The sequence below is a fragment of the Eschrichtius robustus genome, chromosome 1 (genome assembly GCF_028021215.1).
Source record: "Eschrichtius robustus isolate mEscRob2 chromosome 1, mEscRob2.pri, whole genome shotgun sequence".
NCBI classification, from domain to species: Eukaryota; Metazoa; Chordata; class Mammalia; order Artiodactyla; family Eschrichtiidae; genus Eschrichtius; species Eschrichtius robustus.
In genome coordinates, this window is record NC_090824.1 from 54552066 (window position 1) to 54574638 (window position 22573).

At 36.3% G+C, this 22573-nt stretch overlaps 2 protein-coding genes across 4 annotated transcripts in view; one reads left to right on the plus strand and one right to left on the minus strand.

The window, feature by feature from the left end:
* Positions 1-13031, plus strand: part of MIS18BP1 (MIS18 binding protein 1) — a 64089-nt gene extending 51058 nt beyond the window's left edge. For both annotated transcript variants that reach the window (XM_068545725.1, XM_068545731.1), the window contains exons 13-15: positions 7043-7130; positions 11886-11940; positions 12128-13031. In XM_068545725.1, coding sequence (XP_068401826.1) covers positions 7043-7130; positions 11886-11940; positions 12128-12231 — 247 coding nt within the window. In that variant the 3' untranslated portion in view covers positions 12232-13031. The remainder of the gene's footprint in view (positions 1-7042; positions 7131-11885; positions 11941-12127) is intronic.
* A 2162-nt stretch (positions 13032-15193) lies between these two features.
* FANCM (FA complementation group M) overlaps positions 15194-22573 on the minus strand; it is a 55268-nt gene continuing 47888 nt past the window's right edge. The window contains exons 20-23 of one of the 2 annotated variants that reach the window (XM_068545752.1): positions 22297-22380; positions 18123-18498; positions 16229-16520; positions 15194-15432 (exon numbers count right to left, since the gene is read on the minus strand). In XM_068545752.1, coding sequence (XP_068401853.1) covers positions 15294-15432; positions 16229-16520; positions 18123-18498; positions 22297-22380 — 891 coding nt within the window. In that variant the 3' untranslated portion in view covers positions 15194-15293. Of the gene's footprint in view, positions 15433-16228; positions 16521-18122; positions 18499-21816; positions 22381-22573 lie in introns of both variants that reach the window. The other variant, XM_068545743.1, reaches the window with a different exon arrangement.

Below are 22573 nucleotides of genomic sequence, written 5' to 3' on the forward strand. Positions count from 1 at the left end.
TTCCACATATAAGTGATATCATATGGTATTTGTCTTTCTCTTTCTGACTTAACTCCACTCTGTATGACAGTCTCTAGGTCCATCCATATTGCTGCAAATGGCATTATTTCATTCTTTTCATGGCTGAGTAGTATTCCATTGTGTATATGCACCATATCTTCTTTATCATTCATCTGTCGATGGACATTTAGGTTGCTTCCATGTCTTGGCTATTGTGAATAATGCTGCTATGAACACAGGGGTGCATGTTATCTTTCTTTTTTTTTTTATTTTTTTTTTCACACACACACACACTGTATTTTATTTTTACAAGAGATAAATAGACTGACACCAAGCATTGTACATGGATGACCACAACAAAAGCAACGATGATTGCAATTACCAAACATGAAACACACTCATACTATGTCATAATATTGACATTCAGTCCAGTAATCCTCCACTGTAACAGCTCCTTTACTTTGCAGTGAAAATTGATTTGTATATTCTTTGCCTCTGAGTCCTTGTGGGATTTTTTTTTTTTTTTAATTCAGACAGAAAGTCACAAAAATTATACTCATCCTCATCAGTTCACTCAGTCCCATGTAATTAATTTTTTTTTTTTCATCTTGATCTTTTGTTAGCACTTTTATGAGTTCATCAGTTTTTCATTAGAGTTCTGAAAATGCTTATTCATTCAGTTCAGCAGTACAGTCAGTTACCAGAAACCTGTACTTGTCAGAGTCTTTTCCATGAATTTCTTGAAGATGGAACCCTTTTATAGGAACATATTTGCAAAATCATCAGAGTACACCCAGAACTGTCTGTAAATGACAAAAGACTTAAAAATGACCACGGTTAAAGATTTGATGAAAGTTCATAATAATGCAGTTGACAAGAAAATTAATTATTTCTGAGATATACATTTTAAAGTAATAACTAGGATTATTACTTATAACATTATACCAGAACATATAAGATTTTTAGAAATTTCATGTAATGTCTGAAACATTTATATTAACATATTTCCATACATATTTCCATACAAATACAAATATAAGATTTTTAGAAATTTCATGTAATGTCTGAAACATTTATATTAACATATTTCCATACAAATAACCCAATGAAAGTTTAGTATTAGTTATTTTGTTTGTTTTTTTATACTGCAGGTTCTTATTAGGCATCAATTTTATACACATCAGTGTATACATGTCAATCCCAATCGCCCAATTCAGCACACCACCATCCCCACCTCACCGCAGTTTTCCCCCCTTGGTGTCCATATGTCCATTCTCTACATCTGTGTCTCAACTTCTGCCCTGCAAACTGGCTCATCTGTACCATTTTTCTAGGTTCCACATACATGCATTAATATACGATATTTGTTTTTCTCTTTCTGACTTACTTCACTCTGTATGACAGTCTCTAGATCCATCCAGGTCTCAACAAATGACTCAATTTCGTTCCTTTTTATGGCTGAGTAATATTCCATTGTATATATGTACCACAACTTCTTTATCCATTCATCTGTTGATGGGCATTTAGGTTGCTTCCATGACCTGGCTATTGTAAATAGTGCTGCAATGAACATTCGGGTGCATATGTCTTTTTGAATTACGGTTTTCTCTGGGTATATGCCCAGTAGTGGGATTGCTGGGTCATATGGTAATTCTATTTTTAGTTTTTTAAGGAACCTCCATATTGTTCTCCATAGTGGCTGTATCAATTTACATTCCCACCAACAGTGCAAGAGGGTTCCCTTTTCTCCACACCCTCTCCAGCATTTGTTGTTTGTAGATTTTCTGATGATGCCCATTCTAACAGGAGTGAGGTAATACCTCATTGTAGTTTTGATTTGCATTTCTCTAATAATTAGTGATGTTGAGCATCTTTTCATGTGCTTCGTGGCCGTCTGTATGTCTTCTTTGGAGAAATGTCTATTTAGGTCTTCTGCCCATTTTTGGATTGGGGTGTTTGTTTCTTTAATATTGAGCTGAATGAGCTGTTTATATATTTTGGAGATTAATCCTTTGTCCGTTGATTCATTTGCAAATATTTTCTCCCATTCTGAGGGTTGTCTTTTCGTCTTGTTTATGGTTTCCTTTGCTGTGCAAAAGCTTTGAAGTTTCATTAGGTCCCACTTGTTTATTTTTCTTTTTATTTCCATTACTCTAGGAGGTGGATCAAAAAAGATCTTGCTGTGATTTATGTCAAAGAGTGTTCTTCCTATGTTTTCCTCTAAGAGTTTTATAGTGTCCAGTCTTATATTTAGGTCTCTAATCCATTTTGACTTTATTTTTGTGTATGGTGTTAGGGAGTATTCTAATTTCATTCTTTTACATGTAGCTGTCCAGTTTTCCCAGCACCACTTATTGAAGAGACTGTCTTTTCTCCATTGTATATCTTTGCCTCCTTTGTCATAGATTAGTTGACCATAGGTGCGTGGGTTAATCTCTGGGCTTTCTATCTTGTTCCATTGATCTATGTTTCTGTTTTTGTGCCAGTACCATATTGTCTTGATTACTGTAGCTTTGGAGTAGAGTCTGAAGTCAGGGAGTCTGATTCCTCCAGCTCCATTTTTTTCCCTCAAGACTGCTTTGGCTATTCGGGGTCTTTTGTGTCTCCATACAAATTTTAAGATGATTTGTTCTAGCTCTGTAAAAAATGCCATTGGTAATTTGATAGGGATTGCATTGAATCTGTAGATTGCTTTGGGTAGTAGAGTCATTTTCACAATGTTGATTCTTCCAATCCAAGAACATGGTATATCTCTCCATCTGTTGGTGTCATCTTTAATTTCTTTCATCAGTGTCTTATACTTTTCTGCGTACAGGTCTTTTGTCTCCCTAGGTAGGTTTATTCCTAGGTATTTTATTCTTTTTGTTGCAATGGTAAATGGGAGTGTTTCCATAATTTCTCTTTCAGATTTTTCATCATTAGTGTATAGGAATGCAAGAGATTTCTGGGCATTAATTTTGTATCCTGCAACTTTACCATATTCATTAATTAGCTCTAGCAGTTTTCTGGTGGCAGTTATAGGATTCTCTATGTATAGTATCATGTCATCCGCAAACAGTGACAGTTTTACTTCTTCTTTTCCAATTTGTATTCCTTTTATTTCTTTTTCTTCTCTGATTGCCGTGGCTAGGACTTCCAGAACTATGTTGAATAATAGTGGTGAGAGTGGACATCCTTGTCTCGTTCCTGATCTTAGAGGAAATGCTTTCAGTTTTTCACCATTGAGAATGATGTTTGCTGTGGGTTTGTCATATATGGCCTTTATTATGTTGAGGTAGGTTCCCTCTATGCCCACTTTCTGGAGAGTTTTTATCATAAATGGGTGTTGAATTTTGTCAAAAGCTTTTTCTGCATCGATTGAGATGATCATATGGTTTTTATTCTTCAGTTTGTTAATATGGTGTATCACATTGATTGATTTGCGTATATTGAAGAATCCTTGCATCCCTGGGATAAATCCCACTTGATCGTGGTGTATGATCCTTTTAATGTGTTGTTGGATTCTGTTTGCTAGTATTTTGTTGAGGATTTTTGCATCTATATTCATCAGTGATATTGGTCTGTAATTTTCTTTTTTTGTAGTGTCTTTGTCTGGTTTTGGTATCAGGGTGATGGTGGCCTCATAGAATGAGTTTGGGAGTGTTCCTTCCTCTGCAATTTTTTGGAAGAGTTTGAGAAGGATGGGTGTTAGCTCTTCTCTAAATGTTTGATAGAATTCACCTGTGAAGCCATCTGGTCCTGGACTTTTGTTTGTTGGAAGATTTTTAATCACAGTTTCAATTTCATTACTTGTGATTGGTCTGTTCATATTTTCTGTTTCTTCCTGGTTCAGTCTTGGAAGGTTTTACCTTTCTAAGAATTTGTCCATTTCTTCCAGGTTGTCCATTTTATTGGCATAAAGTTGCTTGTAGTAGTCTCTTAGGATGCTTTGTATTTCTGCGGTGTCTGTTGTAACTTCTCCTTTTTCATATCTGATTTTATTGATTTGAGTCCTCTCCCTCTTTTTCTTGATGAGTCTGGCTAATGGCTTATCAATTTTGTTTATCTTCTCAAAGAACCAACTTTTAGTTTTATTGATCTTTGCTATTGTTTTCTTTGTTTCTATTTCATTTATTTCTGCTCTGATCTTTATGATTTCTTTCCTTCTGCTAACTTTGGGTTTTGTTTGTTCTTCTTTCTCTAGTTTCTTTAGGTGTAAAGTTAGATTGTTTACTTGAGATTTTTCTTGTTTCTTTAGGTAGGCTTGTATAGCTATAAACTTCCCTCTTAGAACCGCTTTTGCTGCATCCCATAAGTTTTGGGTCGTCATGTTTTCATTGTCATTTGTCTCTAGGTATTTTTTGATTTCCTCTTTGATTTCTTCAGTGATCTCTTGGTTATTTAGTACCGTATTGTTTAGCCTCCATGTGTTTGTGCTTTTCACGTTTTTTTCCCTGTAATTCATTTCTAATCTCATAGCGTTGTGGTCAGAAAAGATGCTTGATATAATTTCAATTTTCTTAAATTTACTGAGGCTTGATTTGTGACCCAAGATGTGATCTATCCTGGAGAATGTTCCGTGCACACTTGAGAAGAACGTGTAATCTGCTGTTTTTGGATGGAATGCCCTATATATATCAATTAAATCTATCTGGTCTATTGTGTCATTTAAAGCTTGTGTTTCCTTATTTATTTTCATTTTGGATGATCTGTCCATTGGTGTAAGTGAGGTGTTAAAGTCCCCCACTATTATTGTGTTACTGTCGATTTCCTCTTTTATAGCTGTTAGCAGTTGCCTTATGTATTGAGGTGCTCTTATGTTGGGTGCATATATATTTATAATTGTTATATCTTCTTCTTGGATTGATCCCTGGATCATTATGTAGTGTCCTTCCTTGTCTCTTGTAACATTCTTTATTTTAAAGTCTATTTTATCTGATATGAGTATAGCTACTCCAGCTTTCTTTTGATTTCCATTTGCATGGAATATCTTTTTCCATCCCCTCACTTTCAGTCTGTATGTGTCCCTAGGTCTAAAGTGGGTCTCTTGTAGACAGCATATATATGGGTCTTGTTTTTGTATCCATTCAGCCAGTCTATGTCTTTTGGTTGGGGCATTTAATACATTCACGTTTAAGGTAATTATCGATATGTATGTTCCTATGACCATTTTCTTAATTGTTTTGGGTTTGTTTTTGTAGGTCCTTTTCTTCTCTTGTGATTCCCACTTAGAGAAGTTCCTTTAGCATTTGTTTTAGAACTGGTTTGGTGGTGCTGAATTCTCTTAGCTTTTGCTTGTCTGTAAAGCTTTTGATTTCTCCATCAACTCTAAATGAGATCCTTGCCGGGTAGAGTAATCTTGGTTGTAGGTTCTTCCCTTTCATCACTTTAAGTATATCATGCCACTCCCTTCTGGCTTGCAGAGTTTCTGCTGAGAAATCAGCTGTTAACCTTATGGGAGTTCCCTTGTATGTTATTTGTCGTTTTTCCCTTGCTGCTTTCAATAATTTTTCTTTGTCTTTAATTTTTGCCACTTTGATTACTATGTGTCTCGGCGTGTTTCTCCTTGGGTTTATTCTGTATGGGACTCTCTGTGCTTCCTGGACTTGGGTGGCTATTTCCTTTCCCATGTTAGGGAAGTTTTCGACTATAATCTCTTCAAATATTTTCTCTGGTCCTTTCTCTGTCTCTTCACCTTCTGGGACCCCTATAATGCGAATGTTGTTGCGTTTAATGTTGTCCCAGAGGTCTCTTAGGCTGTCTTCATTTCTTTTCATTCTTTTTTCTTTAGTCTGTTCCGCAGCAGTGAATTCCACCATTCTGTCTTCCAGGTCACTTATCCGTTCTTCTGCCTCAGTTATTCTGCTATTGATTCCTTCTAGTGTAGTTTTCATTTCAGTTATTGTATTGGTCATCTCTGTTTGTTTGTTCTTTAATTCTTCTAGGTCTTTGTTAATCATTTCTTGCATCTTCTCAATCTTTGCCTCCATTCTTATTCCGAGGTCCTGGATCATCTTCACTATCATTATTCTGAATTGTTTTTCTGCAAGGTTGCCTATCTCCACTTCATTTAGTTGTTTTTCTGGGGTTTTTTCTTGTTCCTTCATCTGGTACATAGCCCTCTGCCTTTTCATCTTGTCTATCTTTCTGTAACTGTGGTTTTTGGTCCACAGGCTGCAGGATTGTAGTTTTTCTTGCTTCTGCTGTCTGCCCTCTGGTGGTTGAGGCTATCTAAGAGGCTTGATGGGAGGCTCTGGTGGTGGGTAGAGCTGACTCTAATATCTTAATATGTCACACATTTACACATTTCTACACGTCATACCTTTAAGGTTGCTCCCAAATAGTCATAAAGGAAAGGATAGTCAATCATACAGGATCTTGAAGCCAAAAGAGAGAATTAGAATTAGTGTTCAGCTGGATTTACTGTCATAAGTAATTGTTGGGGAAATTGAGAACAACATTCCATGTGGCTTCAGTTTTCATCTGTAAATTATGAGTCAAGCTTATTTGCAGAGAATGAGAAGGGAGAGAGGTAAGGTAAAAAGAAATGAAAAAAAAGTCTTAGTTGGTATGGGGGATATAAGAAAGATGTAACTATGTAGAAATAAAAGGCTTATGAGCTGAACTGAAGACTAAACACAGTTTGAAGCCATAAATTAATTGAGGGCTTTCATTGCCAGACTTATCCTTAAAATGATCAACTTTTAAGATTCAATCTGGAGAGGGAAGGAAGACATGAATAAGAGAAAGGAGTGAAAGGTATAACAAAAGCGAATCAAGGGACAAGAAGTCTCTGAGTTTTAGAAAAGACAGGCAGCAAGATAGAGATTGGAAAGAGCACAAATGGGACAAAAGACAATGGGTAAACCATCATTTCCCAAAACAGTCTTAGATTGAAGCATTTTGTCTGTTTCCATCGGTACATGATTGCCTTTTTAAAAATGGAAAAGAAAATGTACTTTTTAAATATTGAAACATTTTATATTCATTTTGTCAGTTGCTGTTCAACTTGTGGATAAAAGTATAGTAGTTAATGTTGACTTGTTATTTTATATTTAAACAGGGCTGACTGTGATAAATATGTTTTTCGTATGCAAAAAACCCATAAAAGTAAAGGTGGCACTGTCTGGGGCAATATCAAGAAAAAAACAGTAAGTATTTTTATTCACCATTCATTTATTCAACACATACCTATTGAACAACTATAATATATGGCAAATTGTTGGAGTTATAAGTTATATAACAGTCCCTGCCTTCAAGTTGCTTACAGCCTAATACAAGTAAATTATGAGGCTATGAGTGAGGTAAGTACATAAGTGCTGTAGGATTACAGATGGCAGCTCAGACTGAAGCATTTGAGCAAGGTGAGAATTTTCATTTGAGGGGTCAGGCAGAGTGGAAAGAACACATATAGGTTAGAGACATTTCACACAAAACACAAAAGCGTATCTATTCAATGATTGGGGAATAATCCACACTAATTGAGTTGTGATTGTCATAGAATAAGAAATTTCATTAAATCCTCTGCAGATTCAAAATGGTTTCAAATTTTTTCAGATTCAGCTACTTGATTTTATGTATGTGTGTATGTCAATAACAGAAAAAATTTTAACTCAAAATTGCCGTACAGTGATCTGTATCCCTTTGAGAAAGGATTAGGAGAATCCTCTTGAATTAATTTTTAAATTTTTAATTTCCGATTTTAATCTGAATAATTTATATCCAGATAAAACTATAAGTATTCTGGAAAAGCTGATTCACCTCAAATTTCCTCAAAGTAAATAGCCATTCTTAGAGAATGATAATTTCTGGATGGAGGTAAAATGGGAGACTACCTTATTGCCTGAGGGTATATTCCTTCTGACCAGGTTATGGCCATCTTTCTCCCTCACCCATTCTGAAATATTTATATTGCACACCTGCTAGAGTATAGTGCCTCTCAGAGAGTCTCTAAACTTAACATTAGGATTACCTAATCAGACCTAATCTTTGTAGGCTTTATTTGTCCACAGGAAATGGTAGATACCTCTGGGAACCCTGGTTTAAAGTCAGCCTGGAGACTAAATTCTTCAAAAGAAACCTCTACTCCATAATTGAAGGTGTGGGTAGATGCCCTCTCAGTGTTTCTCAGATTTTCTTTTTCCAGTCCATTCCTTACAAGAATGAAATTTTGGTTTCATTTGTAGCCAGTGAGTGTGTGAGGATAGAAAGAGCAAAGGATTTAGTATTGAAACTTCTGATTTCAAGGTCTGCCTCCATACCAGCTTTATGACAAGGCAAGCTACTTGAGCTTTCTAATCTCATTTTATTCATATGTGGTATGAAGTGGGGATCATGATGATATTGTATCATTTAGGATCTCTGTTGCCTTACTGATTTTCTGTCTCGAAGATATGTCCATTGATGTGAGTGAGGTGTTAAAAGTCTCCTACTATTATTGTATTCCCATCAGTTTCTCTCTTTATATCTGTTATTATTTGTTTTATGTCTCTGGGTGCTTCTATATTGGGTGCATATATATTGACAAGTGTAATATCCTCTTCTTGTATTGATCCTTTTATCATTTTATAGTGTCCTTCTTTATCTTTCTTTATAGCCTTTGTTTTAAAGTCTGTTTTGTCTGATAATGAGTATTGCGGCCTCTGCTTTCTTCTCATTCCCGTTTCCATGAAATATCTTTTTCCATCCCCTCACTTTCAATCTATGTGTGTTCTTTGCCCTAAAGTGGGTCTCTCTGTAGGCAGCATATTGTAGGTCCTTGTTTTTTTATCCGATCTGCCACTCTGTGTCTTTTTATTGGAACATTTAGTGCATTGACATTTAAGGTAATTATTGATAGGTATGAATTTACTGCCGTTTAAACCTTGTTTTCCCATTGATTTTATGTATCTTCTTTGTCCCTTTTTCTTTTTGTTTTTCCTTTTGCAGTTTGATGGTTTTCTTTATCCTTGTGTTCTTTTTGGGTTTTGTGCATCTATTGTATGTTTTTGATTTGTGGTTACTCTGTTTTTCAAGTATGTTAACCCCTTCCTATATCTACTTGCTTTAGACTGGTAGTCATATAGGCTCAAACACATTCTAGAAAAAAAAAATGTACATTTTCTTACTCTCCTCTCCCGCATTTTTATGATTTTGATGTCCTCTTTTACATCTTCATGTTCATCCTTTTGCTGTTCATTGTGGTTATCATCGCTTTCACAGAAATTTTTTGATTTTTTTTTTTTTTAATCTGTGTCCTGGCTTATTTAATTGATTTACTTTCCAATTGTGATTTTCTCTTTCCTATAGATTCTTGCTTCTTTTCTATTTAGAGAAGACCTTTTAATATTTCCTTTAGGATAGGTTTAGTATTGCTGTACTCTTAGTTTTTGCTTGTCTGAGCAATTCTTTATCTCTCCTTCTATTCTAAATGATAATCTTGCTGGGTAGAATATCCTAGGTTGCAGGTTTTTCCCTTTCAGGACTTTATATCCTGCCATTGCCTTCTGGCCTGCAATGTTTATGTAGAGAAATCAGCTGATTGCCTTATGAGGGTTTCCTTATAATTAAATCTTTGTTTTTTTCTTGCTGCCTTTAGAATCCTCTCTTTAACTTTTGCCATTTTAATCATGTCTTGGTGTAGGTCTGTTTGGGTTCATCTTGTTTGGGACCCTGTGTGCTTCCTGTACCTGGATATCTGTTTCCTTCTTTAGGTTTGGGAAGTTTTCAACCATAATTTCTTCAGATACATTTTCAATCCCCTTTTTTCTTTCTTCTCCTTCTGGGATCCCTATTATGTGTAGATTGTTATGCTTTATATTATCCCATAGGTCTCTTCTGTTGGTTTCTTTTTTTTTTTCATTTGGCTCTCTGCTGTTCTAATTGGATGATTTCTCTTATTCTTTCAGATCACTTCTTTGTTCCTCTGCATTATTCATTCTGCTATTCATTGCCTTTAGCTCAGCTTTCGTCTCGGCAAATAAGTTTTCCAATTCTTCTTAGTTCCTCTTTATAGTTTCTAGTTTCTTTTTACAGTAATCTTCATTTCTATCAATAGCCCTTCTTAATTCCTTCAGTATTTTCATTATTTCCTTTTTGAACTCAGTGTCTATTAGACTGAAGAGGTCTGTTTTGTTGTTTGTTCTTTCAGGAGAATTCTCTTGATCTTTTAATTGGGAGTGGTTCCACTACTTCTTCATTTTACTTTTATTTCTCTGACTCTGTGAGCTTAGGAGAAATATTTATTTACTGTGGCCTTGAAGGGCTGTTTTTATGTGGGAGCATCCCTGTGTAGCCTGCATGAGTCTAATATTTTTGGTCCATGGGCTGTTTCTAGTAGGGATGCCTGCTGCATTTTCCTTCAGTGTGTGCTGGCCGGTGTCCCTCTCATAGGGGGTATGACTCGTGTGGTGACCAGAGCCTGCACTGGATATTGAGCAGGGCCTCTTCTTTGCTCTCTGGTTGTCACAGCCCTGTTGGGGGCAGCATCTGCTCCCCAGTTGTTGGAGTAGAAGCCCCTAGATCCGTTTCTGAGCTGCAGTGTGAGGTAGGTGAAACTGGAGCTCTCCCGCTGAGGGAAGAGCCACTGAGTATTCCATTGCTCGAGCTGTCCACTGGGGAGTACGCTCTGTGTGTCACCTGTGCAAGCCCACAAAGTACATGGTCACTGGCACTGCCCTTGGCCCCGCCTCCACCGTGGGAATGCAGGTAGTCGGCTGTGGTGTCCCTCAGACACTGTTCACAAAGCCGCCAGCGCAGATCCACTAAAGTTAGGTACCAGGACCGCAGCAGTCACATACCTGGACCCACCATGGGAGCTATGGAAGCAGCCCAGACCCCAGCCCTGCCTCTGCGTGCAGTCACACACAAAGCCTACAGCTGCGAGGCTAGTCCCATCCCAGCCACAGGAGCACCCATTGTCCTGCTCCCAGAGCCCAAGAAAGAGGCTGCTATGGCAGGCCCTGCCCCTCTCTTCCTTCATGCACCCCACCCCTTAGCGACAGTGCTTTGCTTCTGTGGCAGCCTGGGCTTCTTCCACATACACCCTCGGTTGCGGCCCTATAACTACTCTCCAGTCTCCGTGCAGCCAACCCCAGTACTCTCCCCAAGTGTGTCCTCTGAAGCCCAAGTTTCAGCACCCAGTCATCCCATTGTTCCCCCCCCAACACACACACACACACACACACACACACACACACACACACCCACCCACCCACCCGACAGGCGACCATCTCGGCCTGGGGATTCTCTGTCTGTTCCGCCTGCTGGCTGCTGTGCTCTCTTCCAAGCCTGTGAAGCTCCCTTTCTGTCCCAGCTGATCTTCCCACCTCCCCATGTAGATGTATTTTTGATGTATTTGTGGGAAGAAGTGAGTTTCATGTCCTTCTATTCCCCCATCTTGGTTCCTCCTCTTGATCATGATGATACTGGTTTATCTCATTGAATGATTTTTGAGGGCTAAATGTTGTAATCGTGTTTTGACTCATTTCACAGGAAAAAATACATTTCCATGGCAATCTATGAACACTAGTTTGTATATCAAAAGTTTCTTTCAATAATACTTATCCTTAGTACAGTGGGTATACTCTGTCATATTTTCTTTTCTATTCTATTCATTTTCAGTTTTTAAAGATAGCCATGGCCAGTAGTTTAAAAAGCACTGATGTATATATAAGCATGCATTATATACTTAAAACTTGCCATATAAATTACTATTTTAGCCAAGAATTTAAAGTACAGAGAATTCAAATTTTGCTAGTGTAATGGAATAAGTACTCAGTAGATTTTGGCAACTTTCAGAGGCTATCCTTTAACCACTGTAGCATTAGTTTGTAATGTTTTATTGGGATAAAGCATGCTGAATTTTGTCTACATATGAAGCAGGCTTCAAAGGAGGCATCACTTAGCTAATATGAACTCTCTTGTAGATTGAAAGTGATTTTTCAACTCCACCATCAAGAAGAAAAACCCCATTTAACAAAGGTAATATACTTATATCTTTCTTTTGTAGCTCTGTTCTATTATAGGGTAGTCTCTTTATTAACATAGTATTAAAATTAATTGCTCACAAGTGGGCAGATCTACCAATTGGTTTCCTGTTGTTATTTTCAATTTCATTGAAATTGTTTTTAGAAATATATTAATCTTTTTATTAAACGTCTCTTTACAGAATTAGCAGAAAACTCTGGTATTGGAAAACTTTTCACTAATGCTATGGAGTCTTTAGAGGAAGAAGAGAAAGACTCTTATTTTTCGAACTCTGATTCTGCATAGTAAAAATGAGAATATTTCCAGGATGTTTATCAAGAAGCAGTGTATTTGTATCTTCATTTGAAGGATGTATATTTTTTTTATAATGTAGCTTCATATGATATTGCAGACTCTTTTTTCAAAGGTTTCATGTGTTATATGTATAGATGTCTCTCATAAGCATCTTAGTCTGTTTACTTTAAGAAAATCATGTTCCATACAGATTTTTTTTAGAAGCATTCAAGAAAATGTTGCTATCCTTAAGGGGAGAGGTGGGGGAGAATTAAAAAATAGATTGTATTGGTAGCTACTGAGTTCATGAAAACTTTAGGTTACCAGTTGTCACCACTTGGTATAAAAGCCAGAGTTGATCTAATGTTTCAGTTATCAGTACATGTTGTTTAAACCATTTGACAAGCTTTCTCCTGATTGATTGTTTTTCTTAAAACTTGTGATTGGCACATCCATGAAACCTATGTAAATTTAATTTACTGCTTTTTCAGTATTTTTATTAGGTAGAATAAGAGAACAGATTTTGTTGTATTCTTAAGCAGACATGGCGTAAATTTGGTCTCAATATTTAAAAGACTGGATTAGACATTCAGGTTATAGCTCTTCTATTGTAAGGAGTCAAGTTACTATGTCATGTCATAGTAAACACTGTTTTCCTTTCAGACAGCTTCTTTTGAAATAAACTTTTAGCATATTATGCCATTATGCTTTAAAATTTGACATAGAATTTTTTTCCCTCTGGTTACAGTACATATTTACCCACTCTTTCTCTCCAGGTAGGTTGTTCAAATAAAGTAAATTTGCTTTTATAATATTCATGTTTTGGTTGGTTTTTCTAATTACTGGATCATAGAAAAAATGCATTTTGTTTGTTAATGGTTCAGTTAATTTCCTTGAAAAATACCAGAACTGTTAGAAAAAATACATTTTCTTGTTTCTTAAGAATTTAGTCAGTAATAATCAGCAGCTAAAGAACTACAGGATTTGTAGAAACACAAGATTTAAGAAGAATAGTGCAAGCAAACAGATCACTCTCCTTTAAACTAAACTACCATGATTGATTGTTTCTGCCACAGAGATTTTTGATAGATGAAGGATGAAACAAATGAAAGGGTTATTTTAGAGTAGCTCTAAAAAATTCTGTTGTAGAACTCTTAAGTTGCCAATATTTGGTGTAATACCATGCTGCTTGATGTTTGTTAATGGACAGTGTTTTAAGAATTAGAAGGTATTCACAACATTGTAAATCAACTATACGCCAATAAAAATTTTTTAAAGAAAGAATTAGAAGGTAGTTAAATTCTGTAATACGAAACAAAAAGATAATTTTTGAAATAGCATATACTTGAGACAAACCACAACGTACCCCCACTCCCCATATTCCATGTGTCCTATCAAAACTATTGTATCCCACCTTCCAGGTACCTGGTTATTCCCGTTTCTTTCCATTGGGTCATTAGATAAACTAGTAAGGTTTAAGGTAACCTCCAAAGGAGACTTAAAAGTGGAAAAGAAAGACTTGAAGGGCTCAAAGACGACAGACAATAAGATGGATCAATAAACGGTAGGGTCGATAGTTAAGTGCAACCTCTGAAGAGTATAGAAAGAGGCTGTTGCAGCTTAAATATGGATAGAGGTCTCTACACAGCAAGCATAAATAAATGAAATCCTCTAGGTTATGTCCCTCAAACCATATCAATTTATGAAATATTCTGTCTGTTGGGTGAACACACAGAATCTGAGGACATTGGTGTCTGCATGAGATGTGCTGCAAGGAGGTCACCAGTCCAGGGCAATGTGAGGTTGTTGAGGGACTGCATGCTTCTGGTGTGCAGCCAGGGCACAGAGCTCCACCAGATGTCCCTACCCAATGCACCAGTGACACCATGTAACAGGAGTGAGTAGCAGCAAAAAAAAACAGCACACTGGAACCAGAAAAAGAAGCCCCTTTCCTCCTTCTAGTTGACAAAGCTTAAATCATGCTCACTAGGGAGAAATGCTCAAAAAGGCCAGTCCATTATAATGGAGCGAGATACTGAAGGATGAATTTGAACCTGAGAGAGAACAAATTTAGAACTGCACATGAGCCAATAATTTATAGAACTTCTTTTCTCTCTGGCTTTGACAGAATTATTAAACAGCAGAAATAAGAGATTAACTGCTTTAGAAGAATTCAGAATTTATACTATCCCAAAGGAGCTAAGTTCACAATCAGAGCAACTTTTTTAGTGAAAGAAAACTGTATCTAGTTCCTGGGTTCTTGTTCTAGATTTCCCAGTCTAAACTTGAGGAAGTCACTTGTTTCTGGGCCTCACGTTTATCATCTGATAAGAAAGGAAAGAGAAAAGCAATTTGAATTAGATCAGCTTTGAAGTCCATGCCAAGTCTAAGTGAAACCCTCTGCTGTGAGGTTGGTTCAACTACCCAACAATTAGTAGCATAACAGACACAACGTTATGGGTCACGATGAAAGTCCACATTCCATAGCTCATTTATACTGAAATTTTCCAACTCCAAGATATCACTTCTTTGAATATGGTACTTCAACCAAAAAAAAAGTATAGATTAGAGTTCATACTACTAGGATTAGACTGTTACTAGGATTCAGTTAAATTTTCTACATTCCTAGTTACTGGGGCATTATCTCACAATACACCTACCACCCACATCTATTCAATATAGTTTATATATGAGAAAAATTGTTTATGACCATTAAGCTGGCAGCAGACACATCAACCTATAATGCTAACAAATGACAATGACAGCACTATAATCTTTGGGAAAATTCTAAAATATATCTTTCACTCTAGCTTTTACTTAATAGTACCTTCAATAAGCTTTTTCAATAAAAAAGTTTCATTATCTAACCAAAATGATTATTAAACATCAGATGTTTTCTTTTTTAATAATTATATATTCTATATAAATAAAAATGTACACAGTGTAAAATAATAGATATGGAAATATTCTCTTATTTATATATTTTAAACTGATAATCACAAACCACAGCAATGATTATTGAAGTGCACTTAGTATTGTGAGGGTTCTTTGATAACCCACCCTGAGCAGTCTGATCATGCATCAGATTTAAAACTACCTTGGTTAAGATCATTTGGCAACATTTGCATGTCAAATATATAGTGAATATATCTATAGATCTCCTCAGCTTTTTGATGAGTTACTTGTGCATACATGGAGATTTCCCGAGGTGAGCTGAAAAATAAACAAAAACATTATACTAAAACTTCTGCCTTATAAAATTCAATATTCTTGCTTAAAGAATACCAAACATGAAATCCTTTAAGAAAATCATTTTTTCCCAAGTTTTCTACATTCAGTTGATTATGTCTTAGCATTAGTTTAAATAAAACAAAAGCCTATTCCCTGTATTTAAAATCATTTATAATAATAATTTCAACATCTTAATTGAGCCTTTAGTTTAACCTATTTTCTAAAGCCTTCGTTTGATTTTCAAGCAATATAATCATTAAAGCCTACTAAAATTTTCATCTTGAATATTTTTCTAGTTACAGAACTAACCAGCCCAGAAATGTGAGACTGCAAGATCAAATTAAGTGCTGTCTGTCTCCCTCCCCACAGGGCTCTAAGCTACTCAAAGACAATGCCTACGTTTTTTTTTCCTTCCATTAATGTCCTCAGCTTAATGCAGTGACTGATACATGTTGACAAGCAAAGTCTTTACTGAATGAAAGAATCTAACAGGCACTATACCTCTTTATTTTTAAAAATATTAAAATTCCTATGAAATACCTTTAAGGATGATTTTAAAGTAACCATTTAAAAATATTAAATCAGGGACTTCCGTGGTGGTGCAGTGAACAGAACTCCGTGCTCCCAATGCAGGGGGCCCGGGTTCGATCCCTGGTCAGGGAACTAGATCCCACATGCATGCCACAACTAAGAGTTTGCATACCACAACTAAGGAGCCCCCCTGCCACAACTAAGACCCTGCACAACCAAATAAATAAATAAATATTATAACACATACCTATTTGTCATCTTTTTCACAGATGAAAACTGGTGACACATATTCAGTGCAGTTATATAACTTATATTGGGAATACTTAGATAAAATTGAAGTGCCTCACATTTATTACTGTTCACCACTGTTGAAACATGAATACCAACATTCTTTCTTTCTTCCACTAAAGACAATTCCTTTAGCAAATCTGCAGTTTCTTCTTGGCAGGAACTGAAAAGAATTCGGATTCCAGCACCAGTTAAGGTAGTCAGCAGGCTGTCATAGCTCTTTGTTCTCCTAAACATCCTGGATGTGTCTCCTACATATTTTACATTTAGGAAAATGCAAACCTTAGTAAGTTACAGTAAGTAGGACCATTAATACTATATATTATTAAAATCCCAAGATCTACATCATTAAGCAAACTAGTGCCACATTATGCTAATGAGAAACCCTACTGCTAAAAATTTAAAGTGATTCTCAAATAGAAAATAAGGAGAACTGTCTTTATGAGTGTCTTAAATTGGAATCTACAGAAGAAGGTGAGTAGGCAGGGGAGAGTTTATATTCCTAGATAATTCATTCCTAAAGGCCAAGACCATATTACTTATCTCTAAAATTCATAATGGTAGCATTGCCGAAGGGTTCATTAAGTATTACTTCTGATATAAAATTATCTTATGTATTTATTCCAAGAGTAACTCAATACCCTGCATATCCATTATAATAACTTTAACTCCTGCCTATTAATTTACTTCCCTACTTTTCCCATTCATTTTCTTTCCATGTCCTACCTACATCCTTTTTTTGGCATTCTTCCTTAAGCCAAAAAAAAGATGTTTTTCCATAACTCTTGCCACATTACTTTCCTTTTTATTCCAAATCTATTTCCTTTATAAAGGATATGTTAGTAAAGAGTAAATTATAGAATTTTAACACTAGAAAGACCCAAAAGATCACTTAGTCTAAAGCCCTCACTTGTCAAACTAAAAAAGAAAAAAAAATTTGGGTTACTGAAAGACGGAATGACTTATCCAAGGTCACATGGTTCAGTAGTGACAGTGGTGATGAAAAGGTACGTTGCTCAAATTGAACCAGTGTTTTATGTAAACTACATTATTTTCTTTTACATAATGACAATAATCCTTGAATTCTTCCATAGTGGCTTTCAGCTGCATGATTTCACTTAATCCTCATAACACCCCGGGATGAGTAGGAAAAGTATATTATTAACTCCTCAGAGGGAGTGATTTGTCAATGCAATGTCACATAGCTATAGAGACACCAGAACTCAGTGCATCTTCTGATCCCATATCCTATGATCTTTTCACTATTCTCAGGGGCTTCCCGTACAATTAAACATTACCCATAAAAATGCCCTAACTGAAGCTCCAAGCCTGCATTTTTTAATACATCCTAAGCATCCATTTTAGTGACCCATTGAGAACCCAACATATTCAAAATTAAACACTTCTTTGTCCCTCAAATCTGCTGTTTCTCTGATACGCATAATTTCAATGAACAGCACCACTACCTAACTGCCCAGTAATCAAGAGATTAGTCAGCTCAATAGTAATTCTTGATTGCTCCCACTTACTCCTGCTACCTCCTGATTTCACTTACCTCCTGATTCCTCCTTTCCCCCACTGCTGCCTTATTTAGGGCCCCTCACCCTTTCTGGGGCTCCCAGAAAAAGACTTATGATTGGTTCACTTGCCTTCAATTTCTCACCCTTTGATTCTCACAAGCTGCATTTAAACACAATGACTAATGAAAAACATTATGGCATTATATAAATATGAAATGACATTCATGAGTCAGTTATTTAAATTTTAAGAGCTTCCCACATCCTGACAGGATAATGAACCAAATAATAGGTTCCTTTACAGCCTTATAAACAAAACCATTTAAAAATACAAACCTGTTTTTTCTCTGTCCTTTTCCACAATCACACATATTCTTTCAAACATGCTCTGTAGGTACTGGATCTGGTCAATGAGCTTGTTCTTATTGATACTACTTAACATCTCAGATTGAGACCTCCTTTCCACCACCATGCGGTTACTCACAATATAATCACAACCATTAAGAGGACAAACCTCGACCTGTAAGCCATGAACTGCTCTTAGGGAAGAAATTACTTCTGAACCAGAAGTGATTTCACGACTATCTACAAGAATACAAGTTCTTTGGCCTTCCTGTGGAAGTCTACGAGAAGCATGTGTGCCAGCCAAGTGTGGTCGTGAATTGGAACAGTATGCCACTGAAGTGCCAGAATCCTCCAGAGCACTAGTATCCTGAAAAGCAGAAAACATCAATCATGATCAGTTATATATATGTTAGCGCCATAAACTTCTAACACCTAGGCTGATTTTTCTTATTGATACTTTTTTTTCTTCCTTCAACATCAGCAAAGTGACTATGTAGATGAAGGACCAAGCTACCACTTAACACCTCGTAGGATGGCTAGAATTTTTTAAAAAGGAAAATGTGTTGATGAGAATGTGGAAAAACTGGAATGTGCATTGCTGGTGGGCATGAAAAATGGTGAGGCCACTGTGGGGAGAGTTCTCAAAGTTAAAGAGTTACCATATGGCCCAGGAATTCCACTCCTAGGTAACATACCCATAATAATTGAAACCAGAGACTCAGATACTTGTATGCCAATGTTGATTAATTTTGGAAAATCCTCAGCCATTGCTTGTTCAACTATATCTTTTACTTGCTCTCTTTTCTCCTTAATTCCAATTACGTGTATCTTAGAATACTGCATACAGTCCCACAGCTCTTGAATGCTCCATTCTGTTTTTTCACTCTTTCTTTATATTTCTGATTGGGTAATTTTATTGACCTAGCTTTAAGTTTGTTGGTTCTTTCCACGGCTGCATTGAGTCTACTGATGGGCCTATTGCAGACATTCTTCATCTTTTTTACCATGTTTTCCATTTCTAGCATTTCCACTTTATTGTTCTTTATATATTCCATTTCTTGGATGATATTCCCTTTCTGTTCATGCATGTTTGTTTGACTTTTCCACTAGAGCCTTTAACATGTTAATCATGGTTATTCTAAATTCCCTGTCTGATAGTTCCAATGTCTGGGTCATATCTGAGTCTGGTTCTTGAGAATGTGTTTTTTTTCTTCCTTCTATGTATCTTGTAACCTTTGGTTGAAAGCCAAACATCTTGTGTAGGAGAGTAGTGACTGAGGTAAATATGAGCTCTACCAAAGTACAGAAATAGCTTTGGACCCATGACAAAACATCACAAAGTCCTTTCAAACTGAGCTGAGGTCTGGGCTTGTTTGCCAGTTTCTAAATATTCTCTTAGTTTTAAGCTTTCTTTGTAAACCTGTCTCTCAGAGAGTTTTTCTCCCCATACTCTTGTCCCTCTCTCAGCAGTAGATTGCTTTTATTTCTCACTTACTGCTTGCTAGCCTGGTTGGAGGGAGTGCTAGGAGTGTGGGGACAGGCGGGGGGAGGGGGGTTTCTATTGTCCTGGTTCAGCCTGTCTTGGGCAGGACTTGTGTCCCTGGATCTAAGAGATGGGAACTTCTCAATGATCCTCCCCCACTCCCTGCCCCAAATGGTTAGAGATCTCTAATGCTCTAGGCCCAAGATGTTTTCCTGCCCCTTTCTCAGATGTAGAGCATCTCTCTCTTATTCCTTTCCTCCATCTGCAAAGGGTCTTCACCTAAGCCCTGAAGCCTGTAGTGTTTGCTGTTCTTCCCCCAGTAGTTTAATGCTTTTTGTTCCATAGGGGAAATAGGGGAGAAGGAACTAGATGGGGTTTGGTGCCTTTTCCACAGTAGCTTCTGGTCACTTCCCCAAGGCCTGCACTGGGAAGGAGGTTTTCTCTGATTCTCAATCTTCTTGTGAACACCTGATGACTCTGTGGAAAAGAGCCCACAAGTGGTTGTGAATTACCCTTCTCTCTGCAACTCCCAGGGGTTCTAAACGCTCACGCTATCCCGTTGCCTTTTGCAATTCATTAACGTTTTAGCTGAATTCTTCTTACCAGATTATACAGTGCCCAGTGACTGTCCCAAATCAGCAAGTCTCTCCTTGGAGGCACTTGTCTCCTTAGATATCAGGCTAATTGGCTGTCCTGCAACCTCAGATCCAAATAAACATGATTTTGTAGATTATCTGGCTTTTTTTGCTGTTGTTACAAGGATGGGAGCAATGCTCTTTCCAGCTTTCTGTATTCTAAGCTAAAGAGGAAGTCCTAATCACTCAGAATAATCTTTAAAATATATGTAATATTCAATTTTTTAAGAAAAGGAATAAATATAATGAAGGAAGAAATGAACACTAAAGAACCAAAAGAAAATATTGGAAATACTTAGTTATCTTGGAATACAAAATGGCCTTTTTAAACATGACACTGATGTCAGAAACTATAAAGAAAAAAATTGGAAATGTATAAAAAAGTTAAATTTTCCTGTAGCAAAACCCACTATTAAACAAAACAAAGGCAAATGACAAACAAGGAATACTGTCTGCAATACACATGACAAAATAAATATTAACATTTTTAGTATCTAACAGTTTTTGACAGGATATTTAGTCTATTTTCTGTCTTCTCAAATTTATCGCAAATTCCTTCCCCTCCTAATTTGAAGAAGAATCATACTATATGTATAGTATTAGATAGTAGAAGAAAAGTTAAAACACATTTCTGTTAAAACTCTATTTATCCTTCTTCACAGTCCTCAAAATATTACTAGCCTATATCTATTTTTTTTAGTTACAGCATGGCAAAGTAGAAATGTAGAGAGTGCTTACTGGTTTTGAAAGTACTGTGCAAGTATTACCTACCCTGACCCTTGGGATTACTATCTTTCTAATACAGCTGAGAATACCGAGGCTCAGGGAAATTAAGTACTTTGCTGTTCTCCAATCTATTTATAAGACTTAATCTAGTCAATTTTATCTAATTATGCCTTCCAGAAATAACTTTGTGCAAAAAAAGCCTGGAGATAATTTACAACTAGAAATAGCAATTTGAGGGCCATTGTGTGGACACTGGAGCATGTTGCTAAGGTGGAATGGGCTGAAACACCTGGAATAAAAGAGAAATCTAAGTCTAGGTCTAGGGATTCCTATTACTATGACTTTAACCCCTATTTTAGCAAAACTACTGCAACTATGAACTCTTAAAAACTGAAAATGATTTTAGGGATTACTTCAGCAATAGTAACCATTCCGGAAGGAAAGAAATTCAAAGGAAGGAAATCAGGTGGTACCCTTAAACTCCTCTCCCCAATACGTAGATGAGAGTTACATACCAGAAGCCTTCAGAGGGGGAAAGAAAAGTTAATCTGGGGAAACTAGTTCTGAGCTTTAAATTCTGTTAATTTTACCTTGTAGGAAGCCCATTTCCTATAACCTTTTTATAAAATTAGCAGGTTGCCTTACAGAAAACTATTAACACATTTTAAAAATAAGCATCCTACAAATCAGCTATAAAATTTAGTGTGCTGGTTTCTTGTCTGAAGAATTTTATCACTTGCTAATTTTTCTTTGACCTAGTTATTTAACACAAAAGAAAGGAAAAAAAAAAAAACCTTTCGGTAAACATTCGAAGACTTTTTTACTCTAATCTGATTCATACCTTCAACTGAATTGGAAATTTTCTACAGTCTTTCTGTGAATCAACAGTAGTGAATGATGATGAGGTAGATTCAATTTTAGTACGGCTCTGAGGTTTGAAGTCTGAGACATCAGAAACTGTAACCTTTAAATTAAGTGGTGTCTGTTGTCTCTGGTTTGGCGACTGATTAACAACTGGATTACAGTGGTCCCTGGACTGCAATGAAGACCCAGAAGGCACTAAATTCAAACAGTGGCTTTGTTGTTCACTCTTGGTAACTGCACTTGGATTAATCACAGTGCTGGATTCCTGTTTATCATTTACATCGTTTTCCTCCTCACTTGAATCATCTGGTAAAATAATTCTGAATAATTTTTTTTTTGAAGATGCACAGTTTTGTCTCATCTTCATTTGTTTTAGCTTTACTGCACGTCGGGTTTTATATTTTTTGCTCCTACTTGCAAAGCAATCTTCAGTTATTAAGTTAAAATCAACACAGACTTCTTCACTTGATTGGCTTTTGCAAGACTCCTCTTCATCAACACAAAAACTGTCTTCTAAATAGGTTTCATCTTGCTCAGGAATCTACAATACAAATACAAAATAAGAATATTATAAATTTCATAAAATCAGCATGTTCTAACATATTCTTTTAAGTTCATATCTTTCTGAATATTTGTTTCACTTACTTTATTAAGTCAGTCACTTGCTCACTAACATATATTGAGCATATTCTTTTTTTTCTTCCAGTTTTATTGAGATATAATTGACATACAAC